At 51.0% G+C, this 20,043-nt stretch overlaps 3 protein-coding genes across 3 annotated transcripts; 1 reads left to right on the top strand and 2 right to left on the bottom strand.

Annotated features, from left to right (window-relative positions):
• Nucleotides 1-326: 326 nt before the first annotated feature.
• On the bottom strand, nucleotides 327-10,395 carry NUP88 (nucleoporin 88). The gene is made up of 17 exons (XM_059486843.1): nucleotides 10,159-10,395; nucleotides 9,487-9,656; nucleotides 8,744-8,869; nucleotides 8,435-8,521; nucleotides 7,591-7,767; nucleotides 6,449-6,632; nucleotides 5,886-6,036; nucleotides 5,189-5,287; nucleotides 4,977-5,067; nucleotides 4,539-4,640; nucleotides 3,164-3,322; nucleotides 2,621-2,746; nucleotides 2,053-2,118; nucleotides 1,754-1,834; nucleotides 1,321-1,447; nucleotides 847-965; nucleotides 327-547 (listed from the first exon to the last, which is right to left on the bottom strand). Exons 1-17 carry the CDS (start codon nucleotides 10,393-10,395, stop codon nucleotides 484-486), a joined length of 2,166 nt encoding a protein of 721 aa, XP_059342826.1. The 3' UTR covers nucleotides 327-483.
• Nucleotides 10,396-10,506: 111 nt separating this feature from the next.
• RPAIN (RPA interacting protein) lies at nucleotides 10,507-14,421 on the top strand. Its single transcript, XM_059486779.1, has 7 exons — nucleotides 10,507-10,590; nucleotides 11,183-11,362; nucleotides 11,885-11,948; nucleotides 12,412-12,526; nucleotides 13,158-13,221; nucleotides 13,326-13,460; nucleotides 14,204-14,421. The coding sequence occupies exons 1-7, from the start codon at nucleotides 10,513-10,515 to the stop codon at nucleotides 14,231-14,233; spliced, it is 666 nt and encodes a 221-aa protein (XP_059342762.1). The 5' UTR covers nucleotides 10,507-10,512; the 3' UTR covers nucleotides 14,234-14,421.
• A 255-nt stretch (nucleotides 14,422-14,676) lies between these two features.
• On the bottom strand, nucleotides 14,677-19,386 carry C1QBP (complement C1q binding protein). Its single transcript, XM_059486777.1, has 6 exons — nucleotides 19,140-19,386; nucleotides 18,403-18,553; nucleotides 17,937-18,024; nucleotides 17,302-17,397; nucleotides 16,569-16,691; nucleotides 14,677-15,099 (listed from the first exon to the last, which is right to left on the bottom strand). The coding sequence occupies exons 1-6, from the start codon at nucleotides 19,384-19,386 to the stop codon at nucleotides 14,950-14,952; spliced, it is 855 nt and encodes a 284-aa protein (XP_059342760.1). The 3' UTR covers nucleotides 14,677-14,949.
• Nucleotides 19,387-20,043: the final 657 nt, after the last annotated feature.

Here is a 20,043-nt window from a genome sequence, read left to right as displayed (position 1 = left end):
GTGTAGAATTCTGCTGTCTCCAGGATTCCAGTGTAACCATTTGTTAACTGTACTGAAGGTGTGTCCTTTATGGAGAAAGTGTTCCAAATTAAAAAAAGCTGCTGAAGTGTGTGTGTGCACGGCTCTGGTCTTTCTCCTCTGCTTCCTGCCACAGCCTCCCCCAGGGAACCCCTGATGGAGCAAGAGTGGGAGACAATCCCAGGACAACCCCAGGGAGCAGCAACCCCCACTCCTGAGGCAGCTGCAGGAGTTACCCTCTAACACCACAAATATAAAACACCTACAGCATGTCCCTTTCCCATGACAAAAACAGAAACCACAGCATGTGAGGAGTCATATCAAAAGTATTTTATTTCACAATTCTTTACAAAATAATATGTAAAAGATGTATTGTTCAACATACAAATGGTAAATATACAAGGGAATACCAGGGCCAGGTAAAGCTCATCCAGCCCCTGGCTGCAGGGTCCTCTCCAGGACACATCAGAAGTTCACGTGGCTCCTGATGTCGTTGATCTGTTTCACCATCTCCCGGATGTGTTCTCCCCTTCAAGAAAAAACAAGGCAAGTCAAAAGGCTGCACAGAGCTAGGGAGGAAGGGAAACACTAGAGCTGGTAGAAACAGGGAATGGGAGCAGTGCCTGTCATCCCAGGCTGGGTTACACACTGCCCTGGGATCCTGGGCTAAAGCACTTCCATACATCTGCTCAAGGTGCTGCTCTCAGGAGCTGCACGTCCTGTGCTTCAGCCCCTCTGCCCCAGCATGGCTTAAGTGACACCTGAGACACTGGAACTGCAGGTGAGCCAGGGCTCAGGTTCCTCAGGAGGAGCCCAGCTTGCACTTACTCCTCTCTCAGGACAGCCTGGATGCACTTGCTCTGGTAGGCACTGAGGCTGATGCTGGGCTTGCGGGGGCTGCGCCCCTTCTCCATCTGTTTCTGTTGGTATTCCTTCTTCATTTTCACCTGGGAGGAGAGGAGAGAAGGCCCAGTCAGTGCTGGTGCTGCCTGCCACAGTGGAAGCTTGTTAATTACAGACTGCTGTGTTGTACTGCAATTAATTGGGGTTTTTTGGGTCCAAATCTGTCTGCTTTTGCACTTCCCACAAAGAGAAGAAATGTCCCTGCCAGGCTGAGGACTGGGGAGCTCTCTGAGGGCTTACAGTGTGTGCAAAGGTCCTGTCTGTATTACACCAAGGGCCCAAAGCCCCTTTAGTTCATTGCTGCTAATTAAGTCCAGCATCACTTTGTTGGCAGGACTCCTCTGTCAGCACTGAGGGAGGAGCTCAGGAACCTCCCAGTCTGGCCATTCCACCTCTCACCTGTCTGATAGCATTGCTCAGGTGCTGCAGCTGGTCATGGATTGTCTGCAGTTCCTTCTTCATATCTTTTTCAGTGTCAGATAGAACAGGAAGCTGAGAGTGGAAACTCCGAAGGACTTTCTTCATCCTTTACAGCAAGAAATGTCTCTGAGTTAACATCCCTGGTTCCCAGCTCTGCTCAAACACCTGGGCCATGCTGCCCAAGTCTCAGGGGCTTCACCTTCCCCTTCCACCTGGTCTCAGGGGCATTTCTGAGCATGGGGCTGGCTCAGGCTGGGCCTGCAGACAGATCACACCAAGCCCCAGCACAGGGAATTGCAGAAGCCCAGTTTGTAACTAACCAGCAGCTTCTGCCCACTCTGTTCTGCCACACCTGCAAACTCTGTTTAACATCAGGGGCTGTGAGGTGGAATAGAGCCCTGTGTGCCCTCACCTGTTCATGATGTCTTCTTGCTTCTCTTTGGCTTCCTCATACTTGTCAGCCAAGCGCTCGGCCATCTCCCGCAAGCTTTTCCTTAAGGGGAGGGAGAAACAATTCCTCACTTCAGATCCACACACGGGACAGGCCAGGGTGTGGGGAAAGGACAAGGAGGCTGAAGGAGGCAGCTGGACGAGGGAGCAAACCTGCAGGCTGGGAATGCCTTCGCCTGTTCCACACAGGGCCTTGTCCAAGCCACCACGGGTGCATCATTCCTGAGGTTTGACTGGATAAAGGGGTCAGGCTCTACTCACCTCTCCTCTCGACAGTAACTCAGATCCTCCAGTTGTTTCTTTTTCTGTCCCCACAGCAGCTTCACTCTGAAATAAACACATATGGAAAAAAAAAAAAAAATCAGACCACTTACAATCAGGTGAATCAGGATTTACACCACAGAGAAAATGCTGGGAGTGGGAAGAACTAAAGACACTGAAAGGGGGGCAGTGAGAAAAAACTCCCATTTTGTCCTAACTGTAGTGTAAATAACTGACTATGATTTGAAGCAGCAGAGACTTAAGGCAATTTTCCTTTGTCAGGATTAGTGCTGAGGTCAGATTTCCTGCCACCCACAGGCCCAGGCAAGCAAACACCACGAGAAAAGTATTTTACCTGTGTTGTTTACCCTTTTTTTCTTCCCCTATAAGCCACTACAGAGATCAGCTATTAAACTCACCCCTGCTTTTCCTGATAACTCAGTTTTAAGTTCTGGTATTCATTGTTAGTTTTACATTTAGTACATTTACTCATTCACAGGATCAGACCCACAGTGCTGCTGTGTCACAGAGACATGCCAGCACATTTTTTATGAGAGTTTTGCATTACCTTTGCTGAATCTCCTCTTTTGCCAGGTCCTGTTTCAGTATATATTCCTCTCTGAACACCTGGGTGGCTCTGCTGAGGAGCTGAAGGCATTCTTCAGGGGGAGGAGCAGCATCTTTATCTGCAGATCTTAAGATTGACATTTTTGCCATCTTACTAATATGTTCCTTTGGAAGCCTAGAACACATCCAGTGTTTATGGTAAAGCTCAGGGGGGCGGGGGGAGGGGGTCTGTTGTGAAAGTGAGGGTTAAATTAAGGAAATCCCAAGGTAGCTTAGGATACCCCAAACCCAATGGGCCAAGCAATGAGAACCTCACCAGCTGAAGGCAGCCCCGCTCTGAGCAGGAGCCTGGAGCCAGGGATCCCGTCCCAGCCTGCACCATCACGGGGCTGGGTGCCATCCCCACAGGGACACAGGTACCAGTCAGTGGCAGGAGCTGTGCCCAGCACTGCCATGCCAAGGCCATGTGCTGTTCAGTAGGAGCAGCCCAACACCCAGTGTGTTCCCAAGTGTTGCCCCTGCAGGTGCCCCAGGTTGTGCTCACTTGAGGTGCAGGGGGTTGGCAGAGCTGCGCTGCAGGATGCCCTGGATGTGCTTCTCAAAGGAATGCTCAGCCTCGGCCACGATGCGCAGCGGGGACACGGCCAGCTCCTTGTCCTCCCTGGTGCACAGCAGGGGAGGGGACGCAGGGTGCACAGTGCTCCTGCACACAGCACAAGGGAACAGTCACACACTGAAACAGCCAGAGCTCCCTCACTGACACAGTCACACACACTGAAACAGCCAGAGCTCCCTCACTGACACAGTCACACACTCACACTGAAACAGCCAGAGCTCCCTCACTGACACAGTCACACACACTGAAACAGCCAGAGCTCCCTCACTGACACAGTCACACACTCACACTGAAACAGTCAGAGCTCCCTCACTGACACAGTCACACACTCACACTGAAACAGTCAGAGCTCCCTCACTGACACAGTCACACACTCACACTGAAACAGCCAGAGCTCCCTCACTGACACAGGCACACACTCACACTGAAACAGTCAGAGCTCCCTCACTGACACAGGCACACACTCACACTGAAACAGTCAGAGCTCCCTCACTGGAACCCCTCTGCTGTGGAGTTCCTGTGTCACTGCAGCTGTTTCAGGGACGTGGTAAATCCAGCCCTGGCAGGGCAGGCAAAGCTCACATCCCCACACCTGTTTGGTCACAGCTCAAACTAGCAAGGATAATAAATATCCTCTGGCTTAAAGAGAAGGAAGTTCCAGAACAAGGCAGGCAGGCACTGAACAGCAGCGTGGCCTTCTCCACAAAGCACCCTGCCTGGTCACTGCCCACCTGTGTGGAAACCATGAAATAAATGAAAGGTCTCTGGGAGAACCTCATGTTAACACTGGCTCTGCTGTCTGTTCTACCTTAAACAGTGTCCTGCAAAAAAAAAAAAAGAGCTGAAAATAGTGTCACCCCCTCAAGGTGTTCATTTCACTGTGCAAATGCACATTCACACCATTCTGTATCTTTGCCACCACCTCCAAAGAAAGTAACTGGAAGCACAAACAAAAATCCTACTTCTGTTTTTCCCCTTTCAGGCACACACAACCTCAGCAGCCCATTAAGAATATCAACACTACTGAAAAACCCCAACAGTACCATCAAGAACATTTTTTGTCCTAATTATCACTAAAAGTGACCTGATTAATAATATCCCCTACAAACACCTCATCAGCAGTAGGTAACAGCTCAGTAACTCCCAGTGCTCAGCCAGGGAGTGTTCAGAAAGCAAAACTTCATGGAGTGTCCTAAGAGCTGCAGAAGCCTGGGGTGAAACAACCAAAGAGTAACTGAAAAACAGGAATATCCTTTTTGGGTCCTTCCCATGCAGTCATGGACTTCAACTGAGAACCACATACAAGAGAGGCCTTGTAATGCACTCATAGCTGTTGGTGATGCAAATCATGGTGGGCCCCAGGACATCAGAAACGATCCAAAATCCTCTAATTGGAGAAGGCTGCCTGAAGAGAAGAACAAAAAAATTACCCAGTCGGGAGAGTTCTTAATTCCTGAAATTGTGCATGTTCACTCTTTTGGAAATGCTCCAAGGTCAGGTAAATAGAAGTGAAAATTTCTGCTGCTCTGACAGGTGATCTTCAGACAGAAATACAAGAATTTTAAGCTCCTACCCTAACAGTGCAGTAAGAATCCTGATACACAGATTGCTCAGTTGTATTTTTTGAAAACTTCTGAGTTTACTTTAATGGCAAGAATGCAGCAAAAGATGACAAATCATAAATATTTTCCATAGCAAGTCCCCAGCTTGAAAGCAATTGAGAAAGAGTTTGGTTTTTTACCTGCATGGCAGTGGTTTTGTACAAAGAATATGTTCAACAAAGCACTTCTGTTCTGCTCCCAGCTCTTGTAAACTGTCTTTGTCCTCCTCATCTACAAGGAGACATGTCAGGATGCATCAGATCCACTTTGCAGGGTGAGGGATTCAGCAGTACCTGCATCCACCAGCCTGTTGCTGGCAGATGTTCATCTGTTCCCCACTTTCCTCACTCACCTGAACCAAGGAATTTGTGCAGTTTGTTGATCCATGTCAAGCCCACACTGTGGACACCAGCTTCGTGTGTGCAGTGGTATCTAGAGGGACATTTGGGATCTGAAATTGAAGCAGAAAATATAAGAGGTGGCACTGAACTGAGAAAAACTCACCCTTCACACCTGCACTGCTGATCCTGTGTAGCAACTTAGTGTCCAGTCAGCTTTAACATCTTAGTGCAAGCACAGAAGCAGATACAGGTGTTAGAGTCTAACACACTGATGATGTTTTGAACCCTTCCTATCACACCACATTGCATCACTCAGACAGGTTTCCAATGGCAGATTATTAAAACTAGCAGACCACATTCTGACCAGCTGCTTGCTCCCAGAGACCCAAACATTTTGTCTGCCCCAATACCATGGGACAAGCAGGTCCTTCCCTCAGGATCACTCTCTCCACAGCACTCCCTCACACTCACAGGTCAGCACAGATGCAGAAACTCCTGCTTTATAACCCTCAGATGACAGAATTTAGTATTGACCATGTGTAATCTACACTGGTGCCCCTGCCAGGCTTGCTCCTTCCACAGCTGTATTGAGGGCATCAGGCAAATCCTTACTCTAACCCCCTGTTTGTCTGACACTGATGAGAATGTGCAGATAACTGGATCCTAAATGTGTGCCATAAAAAGCCACGAGCTGAACAACAGCCCTACCTCGGTGCAGCTTGATTGGGCAAGAGAAGTCAGACTCCAAAGGATCTTCCTCATCTCCTGTTGCCAGTTTCAGTGCAAGTTCCAGCTCAACACATTCAAACACGTACAGGGAAGGAATAAGATCAGATCTTGGGTCCCAGGACTTCTCTGACTGTAAAGAGCATTGAATTCTTCTGTCAGACATCATTTAAATAGGAATGCCAACATAAACAGCATCAAGAAAGAGGTACAAGTTTTAATTGTCAAGGAAGGCAGTTCAAGTTTACTTAAAAAAAAAACCCTCAAATTCAGGGTTTCTTAGAAAATCCTCCTTAAATTAGATCCTAGTAAATTTGATCAAAAACTGATCTACTGTCAGGGTACACAGGACTGAGATTTAATATAAAAGTGTCAGAGAGCCACAGGAACTGGCTGAAACAGGAGAAAGATTCACCACCTCATTCCAAAAGAATGCAGCTTTGGCACTTGGCACACACTTCGAGGCATCCTGCCACCTTGCAGCAAGAACTTGGATTAAAAAACCAAAAAGACCTCCAGAAAAAAACCAAACCAAGAGAAGGTACCTGCTCATCATCCTCCTCTCCATCCAGCACCACGCAGTGGTAGAGCATGCCCGACTCAGTGGCAATGACCAGGATGTTGGGCACGCAGGGCAGGCACAGCACGGCGCAGGCGTCGTAGCCGTAGTTGTCCTCGGCCGCCGGGTGCATCGGCAGCGGCCCCAGCAGCTTCCCTGGGCTGCCCGTGCTGCAGGGAACGGGTAAGGAACGGGTAAGGAACGGGTCTGGTCTCAGCCCAGGGCTGCAGGGGGCTTCCCACAGCTGTCAGACAATGGCTGGGAGCTCTGAGTCCCACTGCACTGCTGCAGATTGCAAGTCTGACCTGCAGCTCCTTGCTGGAGAGCTCAGAGGGGAAATCAGAGCTCATTTCATTACACTTTATGCTTTGAAAGCAACCAAAGCTACACTGCAAAAATTCATGAGGAAACATTCTCTTGCAAGAACACAAAATACTCAAGGAAGGCTCAAGTTAATGATTACTCAACTGGTTCTCGCACTTCACATGCAGCATTTTGTGCTGTGGCATTTCTTTGGGCAGAACTTTAGATGGACTAAAGCCACCTCACTGCCTGCAGACAGATCCCCCCACAGTGCTGTTTCTAACCCAAGTACCACACGCTTTAATATTCAGCTACACAAGATCTAACTTGTAAGTCTTGCACCATCTTCTCAGTTTTCTAAAGTAACTCCTTCTTGTATCATGTTTATATTTTTGATTAATCATCCTGACTTTCCACTGAACATGCCTGTGAACCCCCTATGCTCTTCAATTTCTCTTCCTAGGATGCCCCTGGCTCAATGAGCCTCATCCAAAGCTAAGGATGTCTGTGCCACAAAATACCCTGAACAGCCTTAGACCCACTGATCTTTTACAGCCTGTGTGTTCATATCAGATTGCTGGTGGTAAATTATGCACAGTGCATTCTGAGCAGTGGAAGCTGCACCCATAATGTTTGGATGAGAAAGGATGACAGGCTGGTTTTGGATTCCAGTCTATCAGCACTGCCACAGAGACAGAACAGGCTGCAGTACAAGCAAACTCAGCCCAGCATCCCTCACAGAGCCCCAGCCAAGCCGAGAGGTGACTCTCCCATCCCAGCACTGCACAGCCAAGCACCCCACGAACCCTGGGGCTCAGAGCCTACCTCTGGAGCAGGCTGACGTAGGTGAGGAAGGTCTCTCCATTCTCATAGAGGATGTACAGGGGGTAGCCCAGCACCTCCTCGCTGCCGCGCTGGCCCAGGGCGTGCTTGGGCACCGGCACCTGCGGCCCGAAGTCGAAGGCCACGGCTGTCTCACCCAGGGATGCTGTGTAGGCTCTCCTGGCACAGGGCACAACCAGCTGGGTCAGCAAGCACTGAGAGCACAGAGTGTAACCTGCTCCTGAGGGCTGTGCTGCCACAAATCCCTGCCCAACCCCATCCCATCCAGCAGTGCCAGCTACACAAGGCTGTAAGGGACACCCCTGATGTGGCACATGGGTCCTGCAGTGCCCCCACAGCTCCAGAGACACAGGAGGGGCTCTGGTACTTCTGTGAGGGACACCACTCTGTGCTGCAAGAGTTCTGTTTCCAACCAGGCCAGGAATGAAATAAAAAGATAATCTATTCTCTACATTCCTCATTTAAAACCCCCTTCTTAACCCCAGCTTAAAGTCAACGCGTGGTTTTCAAGCTGCTACTCTGACAAACACTTAACTACACAGCTTGTCACCACTTTGCTTTAGAAGGGTGGGGGAGAGGAAGGGAGGGAGGGAGGGAGGGAGGGAGGGAGGGAGGGAGGGAGGGAGGGAGGGAGGGAGGGAGGGAGGGAGGGAGGGAGGGAGGGAGGAAAAGGGAAAGTGTAGGTACTCTGCCATGAAGAACTGCTAGCACTACAGAATTCATATGAGATTTTCAGGCACATTTATCACTTATTGATTAAAAACATAACTGAGAATACTGAGCTTATTCTGCAAAAGCATTTCAAAATACAAGAAGCCACACCAACCCTGTTTTGATGGTCAGAGTCTCCTCCTCGGTGTCTGAAAGCACAATCACCTTGATGGGTGTGTGAGGCACCTTCAGACTGTAAAACCTGGGGGAAAGAAAGAAAGAGCAGCCATGGTCACTCTGCTGGCAGTGCTGCACATTCCCTGCTGACACAGGAACATCAGCCACTCACTCTGAAATTCCCCCATCCTACTTTTTTATTGCTAACTCTGGTAAAAACGGCAGGATGCAAATACCCAGTGACAAATTAAGGCTGGATGTGAAAAAAAAACCCCACTTTGATTAATCAAACACAAATGGGGCTTACCTGATGGTGTTATCTGATGTCAGGAGCACAATGTGGGGCTCCATGGTGTCACAGGGGTACCAGGCTGCATGCTTTAGGGTCAGGGAGGTCGAGCTGGTGAAGAAGCGCTCCGCAATAGGAATGGTGCTGGAACACAGAGCAGAGACTTGCACTGGGACCAGAAACACACAAGCTACTTCCAAAGGGAGGTGGGGACAAGAAGAGCTAGAGACACAGTGAAAAGGTTTCAGAGTTTTTATCTGTACTACTCTGAAAGTTGGAAAGCAGCTTTAAATTGAAGCCCTCTGTTATTCCCCCCAAAACATCTGCTTTCAGCTGCCATAGCTGAAAGACCCCAGAGGAGCTGCCCCATCTCTGGACATGTCCAAGATCAGGTTGGGCAGGGCTCAGAGCAACCTGGTCTAGTGGAAGATGTCCCTATCCATAACAGGAGTTGAACTTGCTGACCTTTAAGGTTTCTTCCAACCCAAACCATTCCATGATTCTGTGGAAAGCTACAGAATACTAGAGGAGCATCTTGCTCCTCAGCAATTACAACAAGTTTAGAAGGCAATTTATTTGGGTTACTTGACAAGCAGCAAGTATTTGAGCCAAAATAATTTCATTCATGACTGCCCCACAACACCAATACAACCTGTACCTTCCACCAGTGCCTTCTGTATCTGCCTAACCCCAAGAAAGGGAGGTTGTAGAGGAAGAGTGGCAGGACAAGGGTGTTATTATTCACCTGAGGTCTCACCCACCTGCAGTTCACCGTGGATTTCCCACCTTCAAACTCGGAATTCTTGCCCCAGCGTTTGGGCAGCTCGAGCACCATGAGCCCCTTGGTACCGATGAGCGCCACATGGTGCTGGGCAGGGCTCAGCAGCGTCTGGTGCACGTCGAAAAGGGGCGGGTTTATGCACAGAAGAGTCTGAAAACAGAAATGTTACAGGGAAGCACAAGCCCTTCAAAGCACCCACGGAAGTACAGCTCATCTTTATTTTGGATGGTTATTTACACGGCACGGAATCAGGCACAAAGCAGTGGGTTCCTTGAGGAAGGACATCCCAGGGCGCGCTGAGGGATGATATTCCTTCAAGGAACAGACCCTGTTAGCCCCGTGCCCACCATGACCCTCCTCCCCTCAAACCTCACACCTCGCATCCCCTCACATCCTCTCTGTCCCGTTTTTAACATTCTCCACACATCCCCTCACGGTCCGCCCAGTCCCTCACACCCCCTCCCCTCCTCACGGCCCCTCACACCCAGCCCATCCCTCCACGACCCCCCATCCCCTCACGCCCCAAACGCCCCCACCCCAGCCCCCTCTTCCGCATCCCCTCACAGCCTCCCCATTCCCTCACACCGCCCGCCCCAGCCGCTGCTCCCCTCAATCCCCCCTGGGCCCTCCATCCCCTCAGCCCCTCCCGCACCTGGTAGCGGCCGAGCGCGGCGGGGTCGGTGCCGGTGCCGAGGCGGCGCAGGCCGATGGCGAGCAGGGCGGCGGCGGGCCCGTCCCAGAGCAGCAGGTCGGAGCCCAGCCCGCACAGGAGGTCGCGGAGCCGCGGCGGGCGGGGGGCGGCGGGCGCGCGCTCGCGGAGGCGGCCGAACAGCGCGTGCTGCGGCAGCGCCGCGCGCCACTGCTCCGCCGGGCCGCACTCGGCCGCCATCGCCCCGCGCGCCGCGCCGCCCTGACGTCACCGCCCGCGCGGCCAATGGGCGCCACCGCCCCCGGACTACATTTCCCGGCGTGCCCCGCGGGCCAGGCGCGCTGCGGGCTCGGCGCGATGGCGGCGCCGGTGCAGGGGCACCGAGCGCGGTACAAGAGCCCGGGCGGGCCGCCCTGGAGGGAAACGTACCGCAGGGTGAGCGGGGAGCGGGCTGCGAGGGGGGGGGACGTGGGCTTCCTTCTCATTTAGACCCAGTTCGGTCCTCCCGGGGCTGGCCTCAGTGGTCCCGCAGGGGTGGGTGAACCTCACCCCGTCCGAAACTGTCCCTTGACCGCGTCCCGAGTGACGCCCGGCGCTGTCCCCTCTGCGAGCTGTCATCCAGCTTCCCCGCAGCCCCTCCAGGACGTGGTCAGCTCCGGTATCCCCCTGCCCCTCAGGGATTCCCGGTCTCTCACCCCTACGGGACGCACCCCCCAGCCCCGGCACCCCCCGTGTCCCTCTCAGGGATTCCCGGTCTCTCACCCCTACGGGACGCACCCCCTCCGCCGTGTCTCACCCCCAGCCCCGGTACCCCCGTGTCCCCTCAGGGATTCCTGGTCCCTCAGCCCTGTGGGACGCATCCCCTCCGCCGTGTCTCACCCCCAGCCCCGGCACCCCCCGTGTCCCCTCAGGGATTCCCGGTCTCTCACCCCTAGGGAAGCACCCCCTCCGCCGTGTCCCAGCCCCGGTACCCCCGTGTCCCCCCGAGCCGGCGCTGACAGCCCCGGGCGCTCTGCTGTCCCCGCAGCGCTGCATGGAGCGGCTGAGGAGCAGCCGGGCCAAGCTGCTGGATCGCTACCGCCAGGCCGCGGATGGGGCGAGCAGGGCGGCCCCGGGAGCGCTGCTGGTGCAGGAGGTGATGGAGCAGGAGTGGCAGGAGCTGCGGGACGGGCTGCCCGGCCTCGGCGGAGAGCAGCCCATGGAGCAGGTCAGTGCTGGGTCCCCAGCCTCAACACCACGTGTGTGATACAGGAGTATCGAATACAGCTCCCTGAAGGTCTGACTTCAGCTTCTCATTGGAGCCGACAAAACTCAAGAGCTTCAGGGTTTCCTGTTCTGCAGTTCAGGCAGGGTGTTGAGCTGTGAAAGTGCCTCCGGGCATGAGTGGGGAAATTCCTTATTTCTTTCACAAACAGCCTGTGGATCACAGCAGAGGATTGGTTTCCTCATCTGTGCTTTTTATAGCTGGTTGTCACTTCCCTCTTCTGAGAATGGAAATGAAACCTCAATGTCTTAAAAAGCGAGTTCTTGGACAGGCTGTACTTGGGTCTTTTCTGGCTGGCTCTGCACTTGTGATTGCAGTACAGGTTGCTTCCCACAGTGCATGGGTGTGCAAATAGAGGGATTTGCAAACAGGAGACAGGAGAATAAGAGTGGAGTTATATTGCTCAGTCAGGTGTTGGAAGTGAGAAAGTGGAATGGGAGGATCATTGACTCATTCGCCTTTCAGGTGCTGGGGGACCCTGATGAGCTGGCAGTGCTGGAAGAGATCCAACAAGAACTGGTCTTGCAAGGTAAGATCTTTACACATCTTCTGACTCCTGTTTGATCTGTAACTTCCTGGTAGTGCAGAAGACCTGAGGCTGCACTCCTTGGTTCTTGCAAACCACATGATACAGGGCAAGAGCCTCCTTAAAAATCTTGCTGAGGTACTGAGACCTCTTCTCACATTTTAAGAGTTTAAGTGTCATTTTAAAGTCTGTGAGGGAGGCCAGAGAAACAGGACTGAGATCTTTTAGCTCTAGGAACCTTTATAAATCAATTCAGGATGTTTCTAAAGTGCTGATCAGAAAGACCCATATGAGACGAACTGAGCCACAGAAAAAAACAGATTAGCAGAAATGATTTCACCAAGCATAGAAATCTGAGTAAAAGTTCTTAGAAACTCGTATCCAGCCCAGCCTGCATCAGCCCAGCAGCTCTGGCTGTGCTGCCCAGCAGGCCCTGAGGGTGCTGTGCTGTGCTGTGCTGTTGCAGAGCAGTTGGTGATCGAGGAGTACGAGCGGAGCCTGCGCTTCGATGAGGAATGTCTCAACGCCATGCTGGACGGCCTGGATGCTTCTGACAGGGTCATCTGCCCTGTATGTAGGAAGTAAGAAAGCCTTTGGCCCTGGAATCAGATTCCTCACTCTCCTGCAGCAGTCTGGGCTTAGAAATGTGCAGAGAGAGGCTGGTGTTCATTTCAACAACATAGAAATGCCTGAGCAATGATCTGAATCTTACTGGGGGGATGTTGGGTTGGTTTTGGGGGGTTTTTCACTCCACTGACAGGGTCATCTGCCCTGTAGGTAGGAAGTAAGAAAGCCCTTGGCATGAGAATGAGATTCTCCACTCTCCTGCAGCAGTCTGGGCTTAGAAATGTGCAGGGAGAGGCTGCTGTTCATTTCAACTAAATAAAAATGCCCGAGCAATGATCTAAATCTAATGAGGGGGCTGTTGAGTTGGTTTTGGGTTTTTTGCTCCACTGACAGGGTCATCTGCCCTGTATGTAGTAAGTAAGAAAGCCCTTGGCATTGGAATCAGATTCCCTACTCTCCTACAGCAGTCTGGGCTTAGAAATGTGCAGAGAGAGGCTGCTGTTCATTTCAACAACACAGAAATGCCTGAGCAATGAGCTGAATCCAGTGGGGGGGGGGGGAATCTTGGGTCGGTTTTAGGGGTTTTTCTTGCTAAGATCTTTCCTTGTTCTGGGTGTCATGATGCTCATAGTTTGCTCTTCCCAGGAATAACCTGACTGTGAAGGCTCACTTGGTTTGTTGCCAGTGTGGATTGTACATCAGCACACAGGTGAGCTGCACTGTGACACGTTGTGTGTGGCATCCCTGCTGCTGCAGAGGCAGCTTTAAACAACAGACAGGAACTCCAGCTGACTTTTAATGAATTACTCTCAGGATATGACAGAGGGAAAGCTTCGGTCCCTGCTGGAAAGCACCTTGACAGAGCACAGTCAGAGGTGCCTGCACAGCCCCGAGTTCACAGTCACCAGTGGCATGGAGGAGGAAGCCAGTCTGCTGATGAGCTGCCCTGTGAGTGCAAATGTCAGGGTCCTGGAAAGGATCCCTGCTTGGATCCATGGCTCAATTACATAGGCAGAAACCACAGGTCTGTTGATCTCTGGGTTTGTGTGGCTGTTTTTTCACAAAATTCCTTGGAAATGGCTTTACCTTTGACCACCAGCAACCATAAAAGAGACATTCCAAAGTACACACCTTTAACTGCTGGATTAGGGAATCTTTCAAGGACCTGTCAAATCTAGTGCCCTAATTTTAGCCAACAACTTCTAAGTCTTGTGTGCACCATCTGATCAGATAAGGAGTTCATGAAGAAAAGTTTTAAAAATTACTTGTTTAAACCTCCTGAAAAACTTCATCCAGGTGTCTCAGAGAACACACAGCAGCCCTTTGGCTCCAGCTAGAGCTGCTGCTTGCTTTGCTATGTAAAACCAGTGAGGACAGTGGTAGGGGCAGAGCATTTCAAGTAGAGCCATGGAATTGTTTAAGTTGGAAAAGACCATTAAGATCAAATCCAGCCATTCCCCCAGCACTGCCAAGGCCACAACTGACCAATGTCCCCAAGTGCCACATCTAGGTGTCTTTTAAATCTCTCCAGGGATGGTGACTCCTCCACTTCCCAGGGCAGCCTCTGCCAGTGCTCAACAACTCTTTTGTGATTTTTTTTTTTTTTCCCCCCCCAATCAATAGTTTTTCCTGTTCATATAGTTTTGAACTTTATACATTAATACAGTTCTCTGTTCAACTTTTTTGTAAAGGTCTGTGACTCCTGGATGATTCTCCTCTAAGGTGATTGAGCTGCTGCTTTACTTCTGGAAGACTTCAATACTAAACTTCACCCAGAGCTGCTAGGACTCTTTTGTACATATTTCTAACTGCTGTGTCAAAAAGACACTCCAAAAGGCACAGTATTGCCTTGACCTGCACTTTTAACCACACAGGACATGTTTTGAAATAAATATATTTAGTTTATTTTGGCTTTGGGGTTGTCTTTAATACTACATCAGTGATCTCACAGCTCGTGTTAGACTTCAGCTTTGAGTTTCAATGAACCTTAAATAAATTAACTAACTTAAATAAACTTAAAACTTAAACAGCAATTGGAGGCACTGGTTAAAGTAGAAGTGCTCAACCATCACTGCCACAACTACTGTGAGCAGCTCTGGCACAGAGAAACTCTGCCATCACTCTCATGGCAGCTCTGGTACAGCAAGAAGAAGAGAAACCACCCTTTTTCAGTGATATGTTGAACAGTTTTTATTCTTCACATTCACTCTTAATTGTACAAAAAGCCCCGTGCAGGGCGAGGCAACTCCGGCCTGTAGCACTGGAGAACTTGATTGGGGCTGCACCATCACTACAACTCCCCAACTCCAAGTGAGAATCCTCCTTCTCCACCTTCCTTACTTACTCTCTGTATCCACTGTGAAGATTTATTTGGGTATTGCTGGATGAAGCAGCACTGTGAAATATCCACGCTTGAGGCTGAGTTCCCTAGCCTGACCTACTGACATTTGACAAAGCTTTTAAGGTCTTCAAGGAATTTGATGTACTCCTGGTGCTCCAGGGCAGTGCTGAGCTCTATTAACTCATCAGCAAAGGTGTTGTCCACTCCTCTGTCAGCCAGGAAATCCATCAGGTGATCATAGAGAGCCTGGAGCAGGAACAGAAACCTTTAGTGGAATGCACCTGGGCAGGGGTGCATTAAAATGTCCCCTGACAACTGGCACTTCCTCCCAGGAAAATCAGGCCCAGCTCCCACTGATGCCTTCATTTTTAGCATTTATATTTCCCAGATTCTGTTCTGCATTAGTGTTTAACTCTGTATTTCATTAAAAGTGTCAGCAAGTTCTCCTCACAGCTCAGTCAGACAAAACAATCCTTTTCCAGCCCCATAACCAAGGACACCCCTGCAGGTTTAGGCCCAAAAAGTGCAAACAGGGAATTGAGGAGTGCAAACTGGGAGGATGGGACTGCATAACCTAGAGTGGAATTGGACAATTAACCCCAATATGGAAATGGAAAGTTTATAAAATTTATAAAAATGTGAAAGCTCATGACTCATCAACCATCTTGGGTGTAGCCCTAGCTGGGCTCTTGTACTGACCAAAGTTGTATCCTTTAAGGCATTTTAATAAATCCCTATTTTATTCCTGTAACACTATCTAGCCTCTGTTCTAGGCAGCCTCTCAAGGCACCACCCCAGGAGGGCAGGCCTGACCTTGGCTGAGCATTTGGACAGAAAGGGCCATGGAACACGTAATAAAAACCCAAACTCAACCCTACAAATGAGCTGCACCCTGGAGATGATCCCCAGACTGTGGAGTCATCAGGGGAAGTGACAAGGATGACACAGGCCAAGCTCTGCCTGTCCCTCTACCCAGGGGTGAGCTAACACTTTGGAAAGGGATCTGATGTGCAGGTTTGTCTGAAAGGCTTAAATGTTACATTCATGAACTTGGCTTTTTCCTTTTCATTCACATTTTAAATTAATTTAATGTCTTAGGGGAAAAATAGAATAATCAGTGTGGGATGGTCTACAGCACACTAAGCAATTTTTACATGAAGGCTTCTCAAGGGGATACACTCTAGCACTTCTACTTTCTGTTTTAAACATGACAGCCTCAAACTAAAAATTGTAGCTTTTAAAATCCTGGCATTGAGAACATAAGAACACCCAGATTCTAGTGCATATTTTTAGTGTTACAAGTCTAACAACACACCTGGAAAAGCAGGACACAATGTATTTTTTCAGATACCACACACAGATGCTTTTACCTACACATGGTGCCTGATAAGCCACATTGTTAAACACAGATCAAAAGATGTTTAACAAGTGTCAAAGCATTTCCAGAATGTGACTCCCTGCTGGGAAATCCACCTATAAAATCTGGAAAGGAAGAAGTTCCCCCTGTCTGTCCTGATTCCTGGTAATGCCACCAGCAGTGCACAACCCTGGGATCATGAGACACCCTCAGTCTGCAGCAGAAGCACCAGCTCAGGGGCAGAGCAGGGCCAGCCCCTGTCTCAGACACCCTGTCAGGTTTAATTCCCAGCCCAGGAGCAGAGGGACAGCCAGGTGAGGTGAGCTGAGAGCTCTCTGTGGCCTTTAGCAGCACCTACCCAGTCCAGGGAATCCGTGTTGAGGGTGTAGTTGGTGTCCTTCCAGTCAGCCTCTCCAGTGGGCTGGAAGCTGACCTCCCGAATTGTGAAAATGTCACTTTCTTCCTCTCCTTCATGTCCAATCTGAGGCAGGAAAACAAATACAAGGCATGCAATTAGCTGCAATTAGTGGGCACACTCAACAGCTCATCCTCAGGCTGGGAATACCTCAGGAAAAGCCTTAAGGCCAGAGAAGCTGTGCCTCTCCTCTCTGAGGACAAGCACAGACATGCACAGAACTCAAGAAATCCTCTAAGCTTGTGCTGCCATGTAAATCAGCAGCCTGAATTTTACAGATACAAAAAAACAACTTCTGTGTGGTTCTAAACATGTCTTCCCATGTCTGTCTCATCTTTGTCAGCCAAGACTGGCTGTTAAACATCTCCTAACATTTACAAAATAAACCACAAATACCAGTGTGAGTGAAAGCTCTCAATTTTATTTTCTCCCCTCCTTTTCTAATCCCCACTTCTCTACTGTAATTAAATAAAGAGCTCAATAAGCAGCTGATCAGAAACACCAGGGCAGGGCCATAAACATTTCCTCCCCACTATTCTTGCCAACATAAAGCCTTTTTTTTTTTTTCTGATTAAGAAAAATAAAGAAATAAGAGGAGACTGGATATTGTGCTGATTCAGAAAAGCAAGAGATTGCAAAGAGCAGTTAAATCCAAGAGGGGCACAGTGATACTCACCTCATCTTCAGGGAAATGGCAGTCTAGCACAAGGGTCTGTTTTGTATCATCTTTTATTACTTCCACTACAAAGTTTGGAGTTGATGTAAGTTCAGGCTAAATAAGAGAACAGTTGCATCAGCACTGGAATCTGAACAGGAGCCAAAGCAACCACAGCACAGCCCAGCCAGCACTGGGTATTCCTGACACCTTCCACTATCCCAGGATGATCCAAGCCCCATCCAGCCTAACCCTGGACACCTCCAGAGCCTTCCCACCCTCACAGGGAACAATCCCTCCCAATATCCAATTCAGCCCCACTCCCTGCCAGTTAAAAGCCATCCCCCCCTCAACCTGTCACTCCATTCCTCTGTACAAAGCTTCCCTCTCCCATTCTCCTGTAGACCTTTGGGAAGGTGCTAGAAAGTCTTAGAATTCCTCTAATTTCTCCTTATTTCTCCTCTAATTTACCCTTATCTCTGCCTTTCTGCAGCAGAGAGGAAGGGACAGGCAGCCCTGGGAAATCTGCATTTTGTGACTTAATGCTCGCAAATATCAAGTAAGGGGGAGAAAAAGCCAAAGCCTCAACACTTGAGGACAAAGCTCAATTTTTCATCTGTGTCCCCAGCATCAAATGCACATCAAGGCTAAGTCACCTCCTGCTCATCAGGTTTCTGCTGCTCCTGCGTGTCTTCTTCAGCCGAGGGTGGGATGCTGTTATTGATGTTGAATGTAACCGTTATCCTGCACAAGAAACAGAAACAATTCTTTTGAACACATCCCCAAAATGCCCATCAGAACGGGCCTTTTAAGCCCTGTTCAGGATTCACAGTGTGTGAACAAAAGCAGGGACTGCAGTTAAAAGACACACCTGGGAGAAGCTGCTCCCTCCAAGTGCTCTCACCTTTTAAAGTTTTACCGAACTGTTATTTTTCAAACAGGAAGACCACGTGAAACTTTGTAACACAAAACACAGTAACAAAAAGGCGTGAAAAAAGTGTCTTTGGCCCAAAGCGGTCACACAAAGGCGCAGTTTGGGCTGGGAGGACATGGAGCAGCCTGGTCACTGTGACCCACCCACCCACCCTCGGGGGCTGGGGACCCTTCCCACACCCCACTCACTTTTCCCCCGCGATCTTCCGCACCAGCTTGGCCTCCGTGCCGTGCACCTCGAGCTCCCACCCCCCGGAGACCTTGGGCAGGGATTTGTGCTTCTGGATCTTCTTCTCCTCCTGGATCTCATCCGTCAGGAACTGCGCAAAGGCTTTGTCTCCTGGGGGAAAGAAAAGGGGGTTAGGGAAAGGGAGGGATGAAGGAAAGGATGGGGGGGGTGAGTTCAGGGAAAGGGGTGTTGGACAACGGGGTTAGGGAATGCATAGTTAGGGAAAGGGGGGATGTGGGGAAAGGGAGGGTAAAGAAAGAGGGGAGTAAGAAAAGGGAGGGTTAAGGAAAAGGGGAGTGGGGTTAAGGGAAGGGCGGGCAGGAAAAGGGGGTTTGGGGAAATGGGGGTTTGAACAAAAAAAAAGGGGTTAGGGAAAGGGGGATTGGGGAAAAGGGAGTTGTGAAAAAGGAGGTTGAGGAAGGGGGAGTAGGGGAAAAAGAGGTAGCGAAGGGGGTGTAGAGGAAAAGGGGCATAGAGGAAAAGGGGGCTTAGGCGATGACCGAATTTAGGGAAAACACAGAATTTAGGGAAATAGGTGGTTTAGGATAAAGGGGGCTTAAGGAAAGAGGGGGATTAGGGAAAGAGAGATCAGTAGGGAAAGCCCTCCCGCCCCACGTGCTGCCCAGCACGGAGCGGGTGCAGCGCACGTGTCCTCCCCGCGCCCTCCCAAGGGCGGCCCCGCTCCGTGCCCGCTCACCCTCGGTGTGCAGCCCGCCGCAGCCGCAGGACACGCGGCCGGCCGAGCCCCGCCGCGGCCGCAGCAGCGCCGTCCGCCCCGCGCCGCCGCCCAGCTGCCACAGCGAGCGCGCCAGGGCCGGCGCGGCGGCGGCGGGCGGCGGCAGCAGGGCGCGGCGGGCCGCGGAGCTGAGCAGGCGGCGCGGCGCGGACAGCGGCGGGCGCAGCGCGGCGGCGGCGGCGGCGCGCAGGGAGCGGGCGAGGAGCATCGTGCGGGACCGAGCGGCGGCGAGGACGGCCCGCCCCGGAACCGCGCTCCGCTTCCGGCCCCGGCGCGCCCCGCGCGGGCCCCGTGACCGCGGGTTCGAGTCCCGCCTCCGGTAAGATCCCCGGTTCGAGTCCCGGTTCGGCCGATAAGCGAGTTCGAGTCCCGGCCCAGGTGAGACGCCGGTTCGGGCCCCGGCCCCCATGAGGCCACGGGTTCGAGTCCCGGCCCCGGCAGCACGGAATGTGCTAATAGGGTGCCTGGTTGCTGGGATTTCTGACGATGGAATGGGCAGGGATGGCACGGACACAGCACCCGTGCAGGTCCTTTCTCGGGTGAACTCACAGACAGAGCTTTAGGAATGTGGGGGACGTGCACAGGTTTTATCCCAGACATCATCCCGCTCATAATTAGGACTGGCACTGTTCAGGTCAGAGCATGAGAGTCCCCTCAGGGAAAAAAAAAAAAAAAAAGGTTGGGGTTTTTTTGGTATATTTTAGAGGAAAGAGTGACTCAGGCAGCATTTCCTGGCACCAAGCCTGCCCTTTGTCCAAAAGCTGGCACTAGTGTCCGCTATGGAGGGGAAGCACACAAGGCTCATTTGCTGCTCACTGCAAGGCAGGACAGCATCTGCCCCACCCCATTAAATGGACACCACCCC

This window comes from Ammospiza nelsoni, chromosome 21 (genome assembly GCF_027579445.1).
Source record: "Ammospiza nelsoni isolate bAmmNel1 chromosome 21, bAmmNel1.pri, whole genome shotgun sequence".
Taxonomy (NCBI): domain Eukaryota; kingdom Metazoa; phylum Chordata; class Aves; order Passeriformes; family Passerellidae; genus Ammospiza; species Ammospiza nelsoni.
Note: the sequence above shows the minus strand (reverse complement) of the source record. Positions and strands in the feature narration are given on the sequence as shown.

Coding starts and splice junctions, on each gene's coding strand:
- C1QBP (XM_059486777.1), bottom strand. CDS start 19,386: ATGCTCCTCGCCCGCTCCCTGCGCGCCGCCGCCGCCGCCGCGCTGCGC. Junction 18,025..18,402: donor CGGAAGATCGCGGGGGAAAA/GTGAGTGGGGTG, acceptor TTTCTTGTGCAG/GATAACGGTTACATTCAACA. Junction 15,100..16,568: donor ACACGGATTCCCTGGACTGG/GTAGGTGCTGCT, acceptor TTCCTGCTCCAG/GCTCTCTATGATCACCTGAT.
- RPAIN (XM_059486779.1), top strand. CDS start 10,513: ATGGCGGCGCCGGTGCAGGGGCACCGAGCGCGGTACAAGAGCCCGGGC. Junction 10,591..11,182: donor GGAGGGAAACGTACCGCAGG/GTGAGCGGGGAG, acceptor CTGTCCCCGCAG/CGCTGCATGGAGCGGCTGAG. Junction 13,461..14,203: donor GTCTGCTGATGAGCTGCCCT/GTGAGTGCAAAT, acceptor TTTTTTGTAAAG/GTCTGTGACTCCTGGATGAT.
- NUP88 (XM_059486843.1), bottom strand. CDS start 10,395: ATGGCGGCCGAGTGCGGCCCGGCGGAGCAGTGGCGCGCGGCGCTGCCG. Junction 4,641..4,976: donor ACAAAACCACTGCCATGCAG/GTAAAAAACCAA, acceptor TCTTCTCTTCAG/GCAGCCTTCTCCAATTAGAG. Junction 1,835..2,052: donor AGTTACTGTCGAGAGGAGAG/GTGAGTAGAGCC, acceptor CCTCCCCTTAAG/GAAAAGCTTGCGGGAGATGG.